At 38.0% G+C, this 20758-nt stretch overlaps 1 protein-coding gene across 2 annotated transcripts; it reads right to left on the reverse strand.

Annotated features, from left to right (window-relative positions):
* Positions 1-1440: 1440 nt before the first annotated feature.
* On the reverse strand, positions 1441-20528 carry LOC137266133 (phospholipid scramblase 2-like). Of its 2 annotated transcripts, XR_010954966.1 has the most exons (7): positions 20269-20515; positions 12205-12282; positions 11873-12071; positions 10306-10417; positions 7442-7547; positions 4858-5099; positions 1441-4151 (listed from the first exon to the last, which is right to left on the reverse strand). XR_010954966.1 is itself a non-coding variant. In XM_067801625.1 (6 exons), the coding sequence occupies exons 1-6, from the start codon at positions 20426-20428 to the stop codon at positions 5005-5007; spliced, it is 750 nt and encodes a 249-aa protein (XP_067657726.1). In that variant the 5' UTR covers positions 20429-20528; the 3' UTR covers positions 1441-5004. The 2 variants fall into 2 exon arrangements, 1 of the variants encoding a protein (XP_067657726.1); XM_067801625.1 differs by having other exon boundaries at positions 1441-5099; positions 20269-20528.
* Between the last annotated feature and the right edge of the window lie 230 nt (positions 20529-20758).

Below are 20758 nucleotides of genomic sequence, written 5' to 3' on the forward strand. Positions count from 1 at the left end.
TTAACTCCTTCAGCCGTTAAGACTCTCGAAGAAAAAATCGGTCCTCAACAGCCAGTAAGATTACAGCCACACTCGATTATACAGCTTGGATATTGCTAACTGCGGCGTAATACAACAAACAAACAAACAAACAGAAACAATCTCTTGAATCTCTTGTTGAACTTTGCCTGTACACAGGAGCTCAGTAACATCTAGGAATATTTTACACACGCTTCCAAAGGTTCATGGACCGTGTTTCACACATAAATTTGTTGACTTTTCTTTCAATTTGGGTATTTAGTTAAAACCCTCTTCCTCGGACTGAGAGTGCAAGCCCAAAGAACATGAGTCTAGCTGAATTAGAAGTGTTTGTCATCAAGTGTGGATTAGGAAAAGTGCGATTTAAATAGGAGCACAAACCACTTCCACTACCAAAGAATGGCCCACAAGCTTGATAATAGTGTTTTGTGGAACAGGACATATTGTACTTATTTCAACATTATTTTATAATTTTGGAACTGGTCCCTCGTTACAGAAGGGCCATAAAAGTAGTTGTAATATTAATATAATTCAAGACTAAAAAGGGTGGGGTTGGTGGTAGTCAGAGAATGTCAGGAAAACATGATGCAGGTCTGATACCTGAAGCACTGGTCCAGCCCCCTTGTAAATCATGTCTGTTTAATGAAGAGAAAAAAGCTGACTTCACTGTAATAGTTTCGAAACATGTTCTCTGCAGACTATAATTCTCTACCCTTGTGATCAGAGAAATTGTTATTCTGTGGTATTCAGAGACAATGAACAATGTTTGTCACTTGAGTCACAAGTCAGTCTTGTCTGCAAGCTGACCTTGATTCTTGTCAAAATATCAGCATGATACGTCACAAGATGACATAAGGCTACTGTAACTTGTTAAACAGACTGGCCCAAAAAGGACCATAATGAAGTGTGCGTGCATGTGTGTGAGTGTGTGTGAGAGAGAGAGAGAGAGAGAGAGAAAGAGAGAGAGAGACTCTGTGTGTGTGCATATATAATTAAACACAGCTATTAAGCAGTGAGTGTCATTACTTAACAGATGTTGCATTAAATGCCAAATGTCAACTCCAGCATTTCCAGATTAGGAAGGGTGCCCAGTAACCTAAGCTTGTTTTACAGAAACCAGCAATATGGATTGGGAAGGTGGGTTCGATGGCTGGGTTGGATACAAAACCACCCTGAATCACCTGTGTATGTACTGACTACATCACAGGATCAGCACCACAGGACACAACAGCTATGACTGATTAACACAGATACATGTTTCCTGTTCAGTCCATCTAACTGTGTATATATCACCCCTCTGGCAGTTACAATGTGGATATGAGTACAGTCACGCTTCCACAACAGTTGCACAATCACATGCTAAGTAATGCCATGAAATGGGACACAACTGGGGGCAAATTATGAAGAAAAAAGAACACTTGCTACATAAATATTAACATTTTATTTGGTATCAACTGTTAATAAGAAAATATAAATTAAGTCTCTAAAATGTACAAGGAATATTTAAAGGTAACATGAATGTATCTTTGTTGAGCAGTTGTAAAGACAGTATGTATAAACTATGATAACTTGTATATGAATTTATATCAACATTAATGATGATGCATTTCATCATACCTCTCACTAAATGTGGTACTTTGTGTATTTTATGGCATGTATGTTGTCATAATCTAAAAAGATTTTCAAGAGTAAATTCTGACATAAAATAGGCCACAGATCAGGATCTGGCCATAAATAAACACTTCCTGGACTAATAAAGTCAATATGCTATAGGATAATAGTGCCGGTCATGACATCCCGACAAATTTATTACAAAATGTAACAATTACCCAATGTTTGGTTTCAGGGAGTTTCACTGTTGTATTAAATTATGGGTATACAAAGTTAACAGTACCAAAGGTATTGGCTAGGAATATAAATTAACAAAAACACAACAACATAATACACCTCAAATTAGGGTTTGGTTATCAACAACATGAACATATACTGGCCATATGTCAGGTTTCTCTGTGTACAAGCTAAAGAAAGTGAAATGAACTAATGAACACATAAGGCCATCCCTAATGAAGACATTTCATTTTAGCTTGACATCATTTCATCTTGGAACAGAAATGCAAAATGCTATTTTTAAGTTGAACAATTCTGGGAATGTGCACAGAAGCATACAAAACTGAACACTGCCATGTAACCTCCACATTCCATCACCTTCTAACTACTGCAACATCAGATCTAGATCTGTAAGGTACATGTAATATTAAGGATAGTAACAACACCAGGATAAGGGTTCTCCAAATGTGTGTCTGAAATGTAACAGACCTGCCACTGCATGCTAACTGTGGAGCAAAACCTTTAGTAAATATATGAGAGTTCAAAGTACATCAGAATTGGTGAAGTTATTGTTAAGAGACACAATAGCTACGTGTATGTAAACACAGAGGTTACAGTGAAGCATGTGGTAAGTAAGTAGTGGCAGTATAAGTAGGGGATTGAGTACAGCGGGAGTTACACCGACACCTGCAGGTTCAGATAAACAACCACGGTGAGCTCAGGTCTGTTTCCATGACTGGTCAGGAATTCCACCAGCATTCATGGAACCTATATCAGTTCCTGGTTGAGTACAGAAGTGCCTGACTTGAATTCATGACTCACTCACAGTTGTGATATGACACATGAGAACACAAACACAGGATCAATGTTTGCCCGTCATCAGGCTTCAAGTTTGTCCAGTCTTGGAAGATGACATTGATCCAATATAAATTTTGTCCCTGTGTTTCAATGTTCATCCAATAATGGCAACACAACATTAGTTCAGCATGGTAGCAACATTGGACCCAATGTCTAACTGTGTATTAGCAGGGATCAGATCTTGCACAGACACACTAGCTGATGTTATTCATTGTGCTAACAAAAGACAAAATACCAGTATATGGTCTCTGGAGGTGTTGTTCAAGACTTTGCATTTTAGGATGATACATATAATGAACTTAATGATGCTGTCGTTGAGATGAGCTACTATAGACTTAAAGCAAAACTGCTGGATATTGGGTGTATATTGAGTAATGATGGCTTTGTAGAAATATATCACTGTAAGATGAAGAATACAGCTGAGCTGGGAGAGAGTAATGATCACTGAACACATCTCCATGATGCTGTTTAGGACATGTTTTCAGTCATCACTTGTCCATCTCAGCTGAAAAAAAAAACAGTCATGCAGAGGACAATGTAATAGCAAAATATTCAATAAATAGTTCATAATATTTCAAAGAAATAAAGTACATCACCAGATACATAGCAACACAGATGGTAAGTCATCCAGCAATGTTAAAACAAACATTCCTGATCGCTGCCAAATTACATAAAGTTATTATTTGTCAATAATTTGACTCAGAATACTCATTATATTTACATACATATTGTGCAAACTAGGGAAATAGTTTATATGCATGTCTGTAAGTTCAGTAATACATTATTGCTCAAGTTTGTTTGAAATAGTCTTACAAATGCATCCAGTGATAACATTAAAAGTGATGAGAATAGTCATTAAACGTCAATAAACATTACAAAAGCATTAGACCCAGGATCATCTGACGAGTATCTGTTATGTGAACCACACTCTATGTATACACTGATTTGTGGAACTTTGTTAAAAACATACCAGTACATTATTAACTAAAAAGGTTCACAAAATCATGCAAAATTAATCAAATGATCTATATTAAGCTGTTATTGTACACAGCCAATCTGAATGTGCATATGCTAAAATGAAGGTACTGTTAGCTCTGCTATATATCTTACAAACATATCCAGCTGCAGGGATGTGAACACTACTCAAAGGGAGGCAACTCCGTCTACTCAACACCTGCTGGTGTAACACAGTAATGACGCCAGGACTACAGTAACATTATTTCAGATTGACTGAATTAAAGGAATTCTGGTACAGTTTGGAACTATCATACTTCAATATCTGTGATGAACCCTGTGGGGGACTATGATACCTTCAGCAATATTCCAGAAAATACCAGAGCGGTGACACCAGTTGCCCCAATGTGAGGATTCAAACAAGAGTCTTCAGAAAATGACTGTGAATGTCTTCATCACTGAACTACCAAACTGCTTGCATGTGGCATAGATTTCTACAATAGAATAGAGATAATAAATAATAGATCAGAAACTGTCCTTCATATTTGCTCAAAATACATCACCAACTGGCATGTACCAAACACAGCCAAGACTCCAGGCTTCCCGGTTGCAGTGAATATGTAGAACTACAAAACAGTGGAAATACTATTGTCAAATGTCCTTCATGGCGCAGGAAAGAAGAAAAGAGGGTTAATGTGAGTAATCAAATTTAGTATTAGTCTTTTCAATTGACAAATATGGTGTAAATTTTAAGATTACAGAACTTCATATACAATGTTGCCGAGTTTTATGAAAGCACTGGCCCAATATCAGTATGCATAATTATGTGTGCCACCATTCAAATAGCAATGGCCCAATGCCAGCATGCCACCTTTCAACCAGCAATGACGGAATGCCAGCATGTCACCATTCAACCAACAATGACCCAATGCCAGCATGCCACCTTTCAACCAGCAATGACCCAATGCCAGCATGTCACCATTCAACCAGCAATGGTCCAATGCCAGCACGCCACCTTTCAACCAGCAATGACCCAATGCCAGCATGTCACCATTCAACCAACAATGGCCCAATGCCAGCATGCCACCTTTCAACCAACAATGGCTCAATATCAGCATGCCAAATGCTGGTTGCCTGGATTCAACCAACAATGACCTTTTATCACTGAATTTGCAAAAAAGTCATATTGGAAGGAGTCACCTTGATAGCAATTCTTTTCACTTCTTGGGATGACAGATTCTAATCAGGTGATTTTATTGAGCATGTTGTGATGGGCAACTCTGGTTGTCTGTCTGGAGGCCCGTCCTAGTATAAGCAACTTATCACATGTTTCACAGAATACATCAGTTAGCAACGACAATGTGTCTCAAAGTAGTTGAAGTCTATCAAAAACACAGCTCCAAATATTGTCAACTTGTCTTTCACACCAATATCTTTAGTATCTGCAACATAACAATTGTATTACATTACATTACAATATACACAATTCTAACTGACTGGTTCCATAGATCTGGCAGTCAGTATACAGTGTAACATGTTTATCAGGCCGCTCTACGTAATTGAAGGGATTACAGCAAATTTAAAGGAACTGCATCTCATTGCAGTGATATTGATAGTTTAGTAATAATGTAAACACAATGCCCCTATTGGAAGCAATGTCAGTAATACTCAAAAGATGCTTGGCCATCTTTGGAGATTTCTTGGATCCGTTCTGTGATTTGTCGGTCGCATCCAGAAACTCACAGATAAAAACATGGTGTGACTGAAGGAGCGCCCGTCTCGGTGTGTTTTGTTTTCTGTTTTTTGTATTTTATTTATATAATTATCCATCTTTGACCACCCCTGTTGAATGCATTTAGGTGTGACGTGTAGTCAGGGCTATAGATTATTTTTTTTGGATGGAACCAACAAATCACGAATGGAGCCAAGAAATTTCCAAAGATGGTCGAACATGTTTCAATTATTACTGACATTGCTTCCGATGGGAGTGTTGTGTTTATGTTATTACCTCTAAACTACCGATATCGGTGCAGTTGTTCCAAGAGTGGACTGTGTTTGTTTACATTTGAGAAGCAATTCCTTCAAATTTGCAATAATTCCTTCAATTACTTGGGTGGCCTTTTATACATGGTTCAGTTTTGTACATGATATATTTTTTCCATTATTTATTTGTTATACCATCAGTCTGTTAACAATAGAAGACAAACAATCCAGTACTTGAAATCTTGAACTACGAAATATGAATACATGTATGGTGAAACACATCCTATCTCTTCTTAAGATAAGCATGCTGACAAGAAACTCCAACCCATGTAACTAATCATCTACCAGAAGCTAACTGCTGGCTTCATAGGACGTCAAACAGAAGGCAGATACTTCAACTTGACCATGGGCTCAATTGCTGTTTCTTTTACTTCTGTTTTTAAAGAATTCCGCAGAACAGACAAGTTTGAAAATTATTAACTTTAAATGTAAATTGTTTATTTACTATTGTCGATACGTATTCCATTTCACGTAATGCACTTCCTGGTGTTGTTTTAACCATTGAAGGGAACATATAAATCTGCATTGTGGAATGGTCAGGATTAGCATACTAGTATGTAAAGATTTCTAGCAAATGTTCCTGTAAGATGACAGCTGTGAGTGGCACAGTTCATCAGAAGGGAATAAGGAAATCATCACCGTAGATTGGTTGTTTGAAAGAATGGTGATCCTTCCTCATGTTCCATTACATGAGGACAGGTCAATTTCTACAACATGTAGGTATCAACATGCAATATCATAGCCATGTTTGGTCCTGTGTGTAGAGCTCAGGTCACAATCAATTGAAGTTACACAGTGTTGGATGTGGGCAGTCCTTGGATTGGTGACCATGTTTGGCAGCTTGACATAGGGAGTTTCTAGTACTTCAGTCCCGCCCCACAACAAGCACATGTGATACACAGTGGTCTCACCTTAGACAAGTGAGTTTGTTCACCCAGGAGTAAATTAGGTACCCGTTCTGATACAAAGGTAGAGTGAATTTGAACCCTGAGCACCTGATAGGCAAACGTTTGTATTCTCCACAGGGAGCGTTCAGTACGTAATGATAGGTCAGCATTTAATGAGCATGGATAATTACACAATATAGTGGACTATTGTTCCTGCTATCCTCAGTATGTTTGGAACTGGCCACTAGTAGAGTTTATACCTCTTCATCAGTTTGGTGATTATAAGTGGAGCAATGCTAATCTGGGGAACAAACAATCCAAACAAGAAAAGAAGAGATGTGTTTACATCTACAACACACCCTCTTCTCCCTGTTAGTAGCGTCATCATGGCCCATAGTTCAACTGTTTTCTCCTGGGATATGCTAAACATGCCCAACCCTTGGCCTTTGAGGACAAATATCCTCTGGATGATAGGACAAGCTATCTGTGACTGCCTTGTACAATGGTGAGAGCTAGGTGTGTTTGAGCGAGGTTTTTTAAGAGATGTAAAACCTTTGTTCTACTTCATTTCAACACTATGGTCAAATGATAAAGAAACGTGCATAACATGAGGTTTTAAAAATACATATCTTTTCTTCTTGTTGAAAATATTATTTGGGTTAATGATACATATAAGATTGTAATGCATTGACTGAACCTAATCAAACAACTCCAGTAATAAAGGCTAACATGTTTGGGAACTTTCAGTTTCACCACTACCTTAGTTTCTGAAGAACAGCAGTTTACAGATGATGGCTTCATATCCTGACATTCTACTTGATGTGGGCAAACATTCTGAATTTCAAATAACTCACATGTTAGGGAGAAATCATTAGCAGCACCAATAACATCCCTGCATCCGGTCCAGTGCTTTGTGAGATCAGCTACCTTGTCCTCCTTTCCCTTCGATGCCTCATAAACCTGGATTCACGTATACAGCATTACCTAATACACCTATACAACAAACAATCTTGTCATACACCTGGTTAGACAAGCACAGCATTACTTATTACACCTATACAACAAACAATCTTGTCATACACCCGGTTAGACAAGCACAGCATTACTTATTACACCTATACAACAAACAATCTTGTCATACACGTGGTTAGACAAGCACAGCATTACTTATTACACCTATACAACAAACAATCTTGTCATACACCTGGTTAGACAAGCACAGCATTACTTATTACACCTATACAACAAACAATCTTGTCATACACCTGGTTAAACAAGCACAGCATTACTTATTACACCTATACAACAAACAATCTTGTCATACACGTGGTTAGACAAGCACAGCATTACTTATTACACCTATACAACAAACAATCTTGTCATACACCTGGTTAAACAAGCACAGCATTACTTATTACACCTATACAACAAACAATCTTGTCATACACCTGGTTAGACAAGCACAGAATTACTTATTGCACCTATACAACAAACAATCTTGTCATACACCTGGTTAAACAAGTACAGCGTTACTTATTACACCTATACAACAAACAATCTTGTCATACACCTGGTTAGACAAGCACAGCATTACTTATTACACCTATACAACAAACAATCTTGTCATACACCTGGTTAAACAAGCGGAGCATTACTTATTACACCTATACAACAAACAATCTTGTCATACACCTGGTTAAACAAGCACAGCATTACTTATTACACCTATACAACAAACAATCTTGTCATACACCTGGTTTCACAAGCACAGCATTACTTATTACACCTATACAACAAACAATCTTGTCAAACACCTGGTTAAACAAGCACAGCATTACTTATTACACCTATACAACAAACAATCTTGTCATACACCTGGTTAAACAAGCACAGCATTACTTATTACACCTATACAACAAACAATCTTGTCATACACCCGGTTTCACATGCACAGAATTACTTATTACACCTATACAACAAACAATCTTGTGATACACCCGGTTAAACAAGCACAGCATTACTTATTGCACCTATACAACAAACAATCTTGTCATACACGTGGTTAGACAAGCACAGCATTACTTATTACACCTATACAACAAACAATCTTGTCATACACGTGGTTAAACAAGCACAGCATTACTTATTACACCTATACAACAAACAATCTTGTCATACACCTGGTTAGACAAGCACAGCATTACTTATTACACCTATACAACAAACAATCTTGTCATACACGTGGTTAGACAAGCACAGCATTACTTATTACACCTATACAACAAACAATCTTGTCATACACCTGGTTAGACAAGCACAGCGTTACTTATTACACCTATACAACAAACAATCTTGTCATACACCTGGTTAAACAAGCACAGCATTACTTATTACACCTATACAACAAACAATCTTGTCATACACCCGGTTTCACATGCACAGAATTACTTATTACACCTACACAACAAACCACCTTGTCATGCACCTGGTCAAACAAGCACAGCACCACTTGATGCACCATATATAAACCTAAAGTGTGCTTCTCACTATATATTAGGTCATCACTTGTTTTCCCAGAATAACCACATTTGAGATTTTTGTTATAGAGGGACAGGTTTTACTTTTTGCTAGAAAGACTTCTTCCCAGGTTTTACTTTTCGAGTAAGACCGCTTTCCAGGTTTTATTTTTCCTAACTTTATATGTCGTTACATTGATTTTACACACGCTTCAGCTATTGTTAAGTAGCTTCATAAAATGATCATCTACAATGTAGTTACCCATCATTGACGGTATATATGTTAGAGAAAACACTTCTCCTCGGTTTTGGTGGACAATGTAAAATCATCTCCCCTTGGGATTCCCCTCTCCCTCCGGTTGTACATTGTCTACCAAAACTGAGGAGGCGTGTTTTCTTATATGAAAAACACTGTCAGAAAACACTACCCTTTCAGAACTTGGCTTCAATGATTAAATAATATTTTGGCTAGACCAATGAATGTATCCATGGTCTAATCCAAATCACAGACCAAATCGACATAAGATTCATAAACAATAACTGCTGGTTTCATGCTGGATTTACAGAGTATGTGTACCATCAACTTGACCTCTCCAGTTTCAGGCTTCCGAGGCATTTTCTTATATTTTATTATCAAGGGGCTTAGCTGATCTGACAAAACTGTATTGCAGTTGCGATCTTGACTATTAATAAGGAAGTCTTGACTGAGTAGGGGTGGTGGGGTAGCATAGTGGTTAAAGCTTTCACTTGGCACACAAAAGACCAATGTTTAAGTCCTCATATGGGTACGATGTGTGGAGCCCATTTTAGGTGTTCCCAGGTGCTTTTATACTGCTGGAACATAGCTAAAAGTGGCGTAAAACCAAACTCCCTCCCTCACTCACTCTTGAAGCACATAATGGCAATGTGAGAGGTGGTATCTGGTTGGTCAATAGGCTGGACATATAAGGGACATAACTTGTAATAGCCACTGGTGGTAATAAAAATTCCGCCCAGGTGGAAACTGGACCTCTACAGTCCCTTAACTGGCTTGTCTTTGGAAAAGGTCTTGTAATTTCATTGTTATTTACTATGCTGATTCATTGAATTAATAAGTAAATATTTCACAGCTACTAAACACTCAGACAGACCTACATCAGCACAACAGTAACATGAAATGTGATCACTGCACAACACTGATGTTTCAAAATGACAAGACTCACATGAAATGTGACATCACAACAAGCACGACAGTGGAAGCACTCCCCGACTATTGTGTACAGCAAGTCTTCTTTCAGGTTGTAAACATGGTAGACTGGGGACCCACAACTCCAGCTGAAAAAACAATAAACATCCTAACATTAGAACTCTCCATACTTGACATCAGCATACTGAACATCAATATACTGCACAGCAGATGATTTTACATATTCAAACTGGACAGTACAATAGTGGATATCAACATACTGAACATCAATATACTGCACAGCAGATGATTTTACATATTCAAACTGGACAGTACAATAGTGGATATCAACATACTGAACATCAATATACTGCACAGCAGATGATTTTACATATTCAAACTGGACAGTACAATAGTGGATATCAACATACTGAACATCAATATACTGCACAGCAGATGATTTTACATATTCAAACTGGACAGTACAATAGTGGATATCAACATACTGAACATCAATATACTGCACAGCAGATGATTTTACATATTCAAACTGGACAGTACAATAGTGGATATCAACATACTGAACATCAATATACTGCACAGAAGATAATTGGACATCTTCACACTAGACAACAGAATCTGCATATCAGCAAACTGGACATCAAGATACTGCACAGCAGATGATTGGACATCTTCAAACTAGACAACAGAATCTGCATATCAGCAAACTGGACATCAAGATACTGCACAGCAGATGATTGGACATCTTCAAACTAGACAACAGAATCTGCATATCAGCAAACTGGACATCAATATACTGCACAGCAGATAATTGGACATCTTCAAACTAGACAACAGAATCTGCATATCAGCAAACTGGACATCAAGATACTGCACAGCAGATGATTGGACATCTTCAAACTAGACAACAGAATCTGCATATCAGCAAACTGGACATCAATATACTGCACAGCAGATGATTGGACATCTTCAAACTAGACAACAGAATCTGCATATCAGCAAACTGGACATCAAGATACTGCACAGCAGATGATTTTACATATTCAACCTAGACAACAGAATCTGCATATCAGCAAACTGGACATCAAGATACTGCACAGCAGATGATTGGACATCTTCAAACTAGACAACAGAATCTGCATATCAGCAAACTGGACATCAAGATACTGCACAGCAGATGATTGGACATCTTCAAACTAGACAACAGAATCTGCATATCAGCAAACTGGACATCAAGATTCTGCACAGCAGATGATTGGACATCTTCAAAAACTGGACAGCATAATACTGGATATCAACATACTGAACATCAATATACTTTCCACTAGGATACCGCACATCAACACACTGCATCAGCAAACAGTACATCAAGATGCTTGACATTAGAATACTGGACATTAAGATATGGGACATCAGACTACTATTTATCAGCTTACACGATATCAGGATACCATAGCATCGGACAAGATGCTTGCACAAGGCACTAGTTGCAAGGATTCTTATATCTAATAATAATAGTAATAAGAGTGTTTATATTGCGTTAACTTCCACCACACAAAGCGCTGATATTCCCAGCTACTCACACTTCTTTGACTGTGCCTATCAGAGTTCCTGGTGGGGAGTGGATTGCCATCTCCTGCAGATGACAACACATCCAACAGCATCGAGTTGAACAGCGTAATGGTCGTTGGAGAGAGATCACATCTTGAGATTCATTGTCACTGAATTTCATCATAAGTCCACGGGAAGAACCCAAAACCTTACGTGCCAAACACACACCAACTGTAACAGAAGCACTGTACATATTACCTGAGGAAATGCCTCCCCCAAACACAACCATGACAGCATGCAGTATTAACCTTGCTGTATGTTTGTACTTGCTAGACTATGACGTTACTGAGAGACATTGTCTTACCTTCATACCCATACAACATCTGTGTTCCATTAGCATCGCTGATCCGGTATCTGTTGCTCCTCTCCCATCCCAGAAGCACTGTAACACAGATTAGGACAGACCTTCACCTTGGGACAACATCTGGTACTTGCCTGATGGAGATGTCTTACATTTGCAGTCTGTCTTTCTAGTTGCAAACAAAGACTAAGTTCAAGCTCAAGATGTTCATCTTCATCCTTTCAGTTGGACAGATATTTCTACATTTCCTTTGTTATCAAGTGATCAAGTTTCCAAAGCATTGTGTACAGCACATCCTATAATTCTGACACATTCATTTCCCTGTCATTTGATTTTGTAAAACGTACAATATAACCCATATGACAAATAAAGTCTTGTTTCAATGGTGGGACATGATGGCTCAGTAAAGAATGATCCCCGAGTCTGATATTCTTGATGTCTACAGTAGTAAGTCCCATTGGACAGACACACACCATTGTGTAACACATTTTCACATACTTTGTTCACTTGAACCATTAGACATGTTTACAAAATAGCTAGGATTTTTTTGCAGTGTTTTTGTGAAATTTGCCTCCCAAACTATTTGTACACAGTAATAGATGTCAGTAATTTTTTTGTTAATCATTCTACATTCGTTGAAGTGAACATCCTAATTGTGCTATGCCACTACTGGACTGATAATACTCAAGCTGTCAGATGTCTGTATTGGAATAAGCTTATCAATATTGTTACATTCTGACACTGTCTTGGGTGAGGTGAAGTGAGGTTAAATGTGGTTTAACATTGCACTTGAGTCTATTTCGCCAATATGATGACAACCATATGCGTATATATGTGGCTGCTTGTACTAGACCAGACTTTAGCTGGTTTCATAGTGCTAGCTAACTTAGTCTGCAGAGATACCATGCTGCAGCTAAGCATGGCTACCCATCCCACTCAGACACAGTATAATGACCCCGAGCCAACAAGTCTTTGTTGTACCCATAATGCCGAGCCCCAGGCAAGGAGCAACACGTACCATATTCTTACGTCTTTTAGTAATACACATCCAGGGTTCGAACCTAGGACCTTCATCTCTTTGAGGGGATGCTCTAACCACTACACAATGGAGGTGGTCCACTGTTTTGGGCAAGGTTTACTTTTGAATGCCCTTTTCATTACACCATTACTGCAATGATGGGTCATTACAAGACTCTCACTGGCTAGTGTTTACAATGTCAGTTTGGTATTTTCTGTGTTATTTGTAACCTGAACTGGTAGTTGATAGGAAAGTTTTACTACCAGTGTATTGATCCTCACTCTGTCTAGTGTAAGTGAAATCAATGAATGTTTCAGAAATAACATGGGAAAAAGGGCTTAAATGACAGTGGTCAGATGATGTTTCAATCCACTATGAATCAACCCTTTATTGTGACAGCCATACTGGAACACATGGTGTGAAATATCAGTCAGCACTTTTGTTGACTCTAGTTTGATCAAAGGTATTTACTACATAATTTAGCTTAGTTCACTAGAATCATGTTTAGCTGTCCTGAGTGTGAGAAAAACCTGTGTGTCTCACCATTTAACTGCCATGGCATTTCCTTCAGGAATGGTGAAAAAGGTTGATAATCTGTGATATTGTCAGGGGGAATAGTTTTTAATGAAAACAATAACAAAATTGTGTCATCAATATCTTGTATAAACTAATGTGATGAAATAAAGTTTTAATTTACACACTCAACACACAAATTTACACCTCTATTCTTGCTATGTTCTTTCCCAACAAATCCAATTAATCCATGCATGAAAGTGTCACCTCCTACTAGTGATGTGAAATATGATAATTTCTGGTGAACGCTTCCAGCATTTTTCTTTGAAATTAAGTCTCTGATGAGTTTGAACTTTTTCAGATAAATCACGCTTGGGCGTGAACATGCTTTGCCAAATTACTGACTTTGTTAATTTTAGTCTGTTTGCCTGTAAAACCATACTGATGAAATGACAAATAAATACACATTCAACAAACAATCATGTAAATGTCCACACCAGGAGCATTTCTTCCTACAATAGTTATTCAATGGAATAAAGAAAGGGGGTCTCAAAGTTATGCTGTTTTGCAGCAAACAGACTTAAACTTAGTGACATAATTTGTGGACACTCTACATTGGGACCAGACTTACATCAGTAATAGTGAATCATTAACACAGCAAAGAGGCGCAGGCATGATAAATGCTAACAAACCATTGCACAATCATCCTCTTCACTATTTCAAACCCTTCCCATTCATTGTTTTCGGGCATTTGCTTTGATTGGAAAGGTTTAAGCTGTTTGCATCTAAAGATGTGTCAGCTCAGTAAAGATCACAAAGGGAAACGAATGCTAACCAAAACTCCTAACCTTAAGTATCAGAAATGGTACCTATCCCTAACACTATGGATTGGAAAGGGTACCAAACCATGCATGATTCTTCATGAATGGAAACGGTACCAAACCATGCATGACTCTTAACAAATGGAAAGGCTACCTAACCATGCATGATTCTTAATGAATGGAAACAGCACCTACACCATGCATGATTCTTAATTAACGGAAACGGTACCTAACCAAGCATGATTCTTAATGAACAGAAACGGTACCAAACCATGCATGACTCTTAACAAATGGAAAGGCTACCTAACCATGCATGACTCTTAATGAACAGAAAGGGTACCTCACCGTGCATGATTCTTAACAAATGGAAAGGCTACCTAACTATGCATGATTCTTAACGAATGGAAACAGTACCTAACCAAGCATGATTCTTAATGAATGGAAACAGCACCTACACCAAGCATGATTCTTAATGAATGGAAACAGCACCTAACCATGCATGATTCTTAATGAACGGAAAGGGTACCTCACCATGCATGATTCTAAACAAATGGAAAGGCTACCTAACCATGCATGATTCTTTACAAATGGAAACAGTACCTAACCAAGCATGATTCTTAATGAATGGAAACAGCACCTACACCATGCATGATTCTTAATGAACGGAAACGGTACCTAACCAAGCATGATTCTTAATGAATGGAAACGGTACCAAACCATACATGATTCTTAATGAAAGGAAACGGTACCAAACCATGCATTACTCTTAACAAATGGAAAGGCTACCTAACCATGCATGACTCTTAATGAACAGAAACGGTACCTAACCATGCATGATTCTTAATGAACAGAAAGGGTACCTCACCGTGCATGATTTTTAACAAATGGAAAGGGTACCAAACCATGCATGATTCTTAACAAAAGGGAAAAGGACCTAACCAAATATGATTCTTAATGAATGGAAACAGTATAGGACCTAATCATGCATGATTCCTAATGAACAGAAAGGCTACCTAACCATGCATTATTCTTAATGAATAGCATGAGAACCTAACCATGCATGATTCTTAATGAATGGAAAGGGTGCCTAACCTTAACGACCAGTAATGGCGGAAAAGCTTTGAAAATGGTTTCTGGCTTCAATATCAATAAGATGAATCTGACACAAGATAAAAGCACATATATCACACATGTACAACTCTACCTAGTTGGATATAGAAGCTCAGATGAATAAATGCACTTGTGGGATGACTTCACAGGAAGAAATTTTGACGTTTTAACAACATTCGTAAATATTCTAAGAACAAACTGTAGTTTTGAAATATAGCCTATAATTATTCACATATCCTCAACTGCTTAAGTAACATAAATGAAAAGTTATAATGTATTTTTGAAAATCAATATGTTGAAAAGATGGAACTCTTGTATAAGTCTCAATTCGTATTGCATAGATCATCTTGTTCACCAATAGAAGTTTCACTTTGAGTATGAGCACTGACCCGGAAACATGCAACTGAAGAAATATACGGAAACCTCTCATCACACATAACAGGGTTTACTATAGAATGTGTAAAGACGTTAATTAGTCCGGGTTAAGTCCACTTTTCAAATAAACAGACTGTATAGAATGTGTAAAGCTGTTAATGTGACATAAAGTCAGGTTTACAAGTGGTAAACACATCAGTTACCTCAGAGGTTGTGTCAAAATCAAAACTAGGAAACACAAACTGGATAGCTTTGAAAAGGGTGTCATATGCAGTGTAGTTTGTAAAATGCATGAACGCAAAATCCATAGCTCTGGTAGACATAGCGTTCAGGGCGCCGTTTCACAAAACTCTCGTAGCCTAAGATCTCGTAAGTTTTCTCGTAGCCATTGTACCTCCTATACTGTAACATAGGAGCTACGGATGCTACGAGAAAAGTTACGAGATCTTAGGCTTACGAGAGTTTTGTGAAACAGGACCCTTGTACACAAAAAGGTAGATAACTCCACCTTGTCCATATGATCAGATTATCTCAGAACAGTTACAGAATACTGCAATTTGCGGTCTCATATTATGTACCTTGATGAAACCTCATGTAATAAAAATCAACCAAACTGATGTGGCTTCCATCATATTGTTCTAAAGCAGCAGTGGTTGATGCCTGATCATGTTGCATGCTGGTACCCATAGCAAAAGACAGATTCGAGTTTGTGACTTTGTTTTTAAGGCCAAGAAATTTGATGGTGATTAGCATAGTGAAATGAATAGGTAGGTTTTTGGGGATTGGTTTGTACATCACCCTAACCAATGTTCAGGCTCGGTTGCTGAATTTCTCACTTCCTCTTACATGCAAGCAGAAACAAAGCCCCAGCTCATGGAAAAACTGCGGAAGCACAAACAGCCAATCCCAGTACATCACTAAGGAACTAGCGTACACCAGTAAGGCACTATCAGCTCAATCCTACTGACCAGACCTGGTGTGACTGCAAGAATTTGATTGCTCGCAATAGTACCACATTCAAGGTTTCAGATGTTAAAGGGCTTGTGCATGCTTCTTTTGCTATGAGAATTACCCCAGAAGTGTGGCAAAAGGCTGAAGGCCGTGTTCTCAAAATTGAGGACGAATTGAGGATGGCATTAACATCAGCCGAGTTGCACCTATACTAATTCTGCTGGAGTCCTTGACCAGCAGTGATACTGACACTTGACCAGCGGTGATACTGACACTTGATATTTTGAAACAGTCTCTGACATGCACTGCCTCGCTGTCACCCTGTCTGCCTGCCAGGTGGGTCACAGTATAGTTTGTTTATTAGAAGTGTTTCTTCCACGGACCTTTTCATAAGTATTTTATTTTTTACGAGGACTCATTGTGATTAGGGAATGGTACATCATGACCACTCATATACCATATTAGGTCGAGGTCGTATGAATGACTATAGACGAGTTTTGAATTTGAGATACCAACCATTTTCAAATAACAAGTGTCAAAACAAATTTCCAAGCATTTCTGGCATTACTTTAAACCCTAAGGATCACGAACGATTGTTTGCCTGTTTATATGTGTTGACTCTCTAAGGATGTGAAAAGGTACTGGCTAACAGCCAGTTATTGCCATTTCTTAGTGTTTTTTTAATGATTTACTCCACTGTCTGTACACATAATGAAACAAAATTTATCTTGATGACAGATTAGCTACTAGTATTCACCAATGTTTGCTGCTTGTTTACAGTTGCCGATTATGTTTCTCCGAAACGCAGTCAACAGTAAGCCTGGAAGTGTATGTTGTGCTTTACCAACAACTAACAAGAGCAGTTATGGCCATTTCTGAATGTGACATAAATTTAGTAATAAAGTTATTGTTTCAAACCTTGGCATATTGAAATTAGAAAAAAAAAGAAATATAAGAAATTTCATAACTGGAATTTGCTTTTATAAAAAAAAATCTAAAAGAAGAAAACTCACTCTCATTGTGAATGTTGACAGATACTGATATAGACTGATGAGAATATGTAGATGTCATCGTGGTTGAACCAGGGATAATTTACAACAGGGATAGGTCACTCTCTTGCTTTCTTTACCATCTGCACTACAGTAATTAACATGTGCCTCATCATGCTCTAAGGCACACAGTGACTTGACTCGTTCCCAGCGCAACTTCAGCTGTGTTAAGCAGAACTTCAGTCAGTTTGTTGTTTCAGTCAGAATTTTACAATGAATGAATGAATGAATTTTAGTAAGAATTAAGAGCTAGGATTATATGTGAATGAATGAAAGAAATAAAGAAAAAGAATTAAAGAAAGAAGTACATATGTGAATGAATGAAAAAACAAATGATACACCGCTGCCTTCCCTTCCATAACATGTTAAAAAACGCAAAAGTATCGTAAGAACCCGTGTGTTAACATCAGCTGTCCTTTATGAAAAAAGTCTACATTGAGACATCTTTGTTTACATTAATAATTAATTCAGATATGTTATTGCGTGTGGGGAATGACACTGTCATACATCCCTCAAAATGTTGTAAACACCTTTCCAGTTTTGTCAAATAATACGATGAACATGAAAAAAGAAGATACAGAACTGTAACCTTCAAGCATCACAGGCATCAATGGCAGATCAGATCAGATCGACAATATGTCATATATTTCACATATATCACATGCACCCTAACATTTTGTTTAGATTATGAAACTATCACTATTACTTGCAAGCACATTTCACCTGATAGTATATTCCATTCACAAGAATTACAGGTGTATGTGAAATATATTTTTGAAGTAATAACTAGAAACATTCAAACAATGACGTATAGTATTTTATTGGTGGATCAGATCAGATCAGTGATACGTCACATTTTTTACACACATCACATACACCCTAACATTCTTTTTTAGATTATGAAACTACCACTATTACACGCAAACACATTTCACCTGATGGTATATTCCCCTCATAAGAATTATGACTAGAAACACTCAAACAACAGCCAGTAGTATTTCAGAGGCGGATCCGAACAGATCAGCTCATATTTTTCACATACCTCAAATACACCCTAACAATTTTTTAAAGTCATAAAACTTTCACCATTACTTGCAAATACCTTTCAACCAAAGGCATGTTTCCCTTCTAAAAATTAAACGAATATGTGAAAGAAGTTTATATCGGCACAATTTAGTCTATCTTTGCAGTGAATCAAGAATGGAAGCAAGTGAGCTATGACATACGACTTGAAACTTTACTACAAACCTACTCTGTTAATACTGACACTAATACCAATTATTTGACTTAAACTGAAGTGACAAAATACTTATCTTATCTTCTACATGTAGGATTTCAGTTGTCACAACACTCAGAGAATTTAATCAGATGTTGAAAATAAACCGGGCCCAATCTTAAATACTAATCTGGCACCATATTGGCTACACTGGTTACGTAACGACCCACAACGTTCAGGGACTTTAAGAGGAGTTTCTTCTCCCTCTATATACAGTCTCCCTGGTTGAACTTATCAAAGTTGATTTACTGAGTAGTTGTTTGCAAGTTTGGTAATGTTTGTTTTCTCTGGGAGAAAAGTAAAGATAAATGTGAAAACTGACAGTTATATTTTGTCAGTAACGCCTGCATGGTGCCTGTTGAGTCCATGACACAGAGCTAGAATTGTAGATCAATTCAGAGTTTAGTGATTGAGTGTTGGCGATATGAGTATGTTTAGACAAATTAAAATTCACAACACAGCCAGAATGATTTTCATTCATTTCTCATCATTTATTACATTTCATGTCAACACCCTAATTGTCATGTGACATCTCCCTGAGGTGTTTGGGTTTAGTCCTCCGAGGGGATTCATATTTGTAATGCCTACCATGTAAAATACTGACTGATTTTAAGTCTCACAGCCTATCGCTTTTGTGATGTGCCAGTATGTGTAATACTACGGAAGTACAAGTCAAAAAGTCTGTGCAAGCGCTATAGCTAGGTTTGGCGATAACCTGAACGCGGTGATAAGTGGTCGCTAGCCAGTAAGTGCCGCCTGACAGCATGAGAGCGTGGGGCAAGTTGCGCTAACTAGTGCAATAAATGCGGCCAAGCATTACTGGCTGATTCATTGACTGACTGGATGGGTCCGGTAACCTTCCTTCTACCTCTTACCGACAGCCCATCGATATAAGTTAACGATCTTCATCTTAATAAAGATGTCGATAGCCAGCATTAATTTTCGTATCAATACCTTCTAAAACATCCAAATACTGATGAACCCTGAGCACGTTCGTTTTCGCCAAATCCTTCAAGCCGAGGGGTTGATAATCCCCTGTTTCCGTGTCATCTGTGAGCGTTGTCTTCTCACCAGCCTCAGGCTGCACGGTAACCACATGTTCTTCAGATGACATCACTGTCTACCTCACCACAACCATGATGAGCGACTTTAGAGCTTCTCCTGGAATCACAAAATTTAGATCTAGAAAACACAAGTAATCAAAGGGACATAACCCTCTTGTATTTCACAGTGGAATGCCGTTTAAAATATATCCTGAAGTGAATGTTCTCTTTGACTGCGGGAGCTGGGAGCTTTTTTGGACCTTCAGACTCTATTTCGCTGATTTCATACAGTCGAACCCCGTTTACTTGGACCCCACATATCCGAAAACACTGCCTTCCGGACGATTTCTTTGTGAAACGAAACTTACGTTCATTAATTGTATTCGCTTAACCCCGCTTCC

This window comes from Haliotis asinina, chromosome 15 (genome assembly GCF_037392515.1).
Source record: "Haliotis asinina isolate JCU_RB_2024 chromosome 15, JCU_Hal_asi_v2, whole genome shotgun sequence".
Classification (NCBI taxonomy): domain Eukaryota; kingdom Metazoa; phylum Mollusca; class Gastropoda; order Lepetellida; family Haliotidae; genus Haliotis; species Haliotis asinina.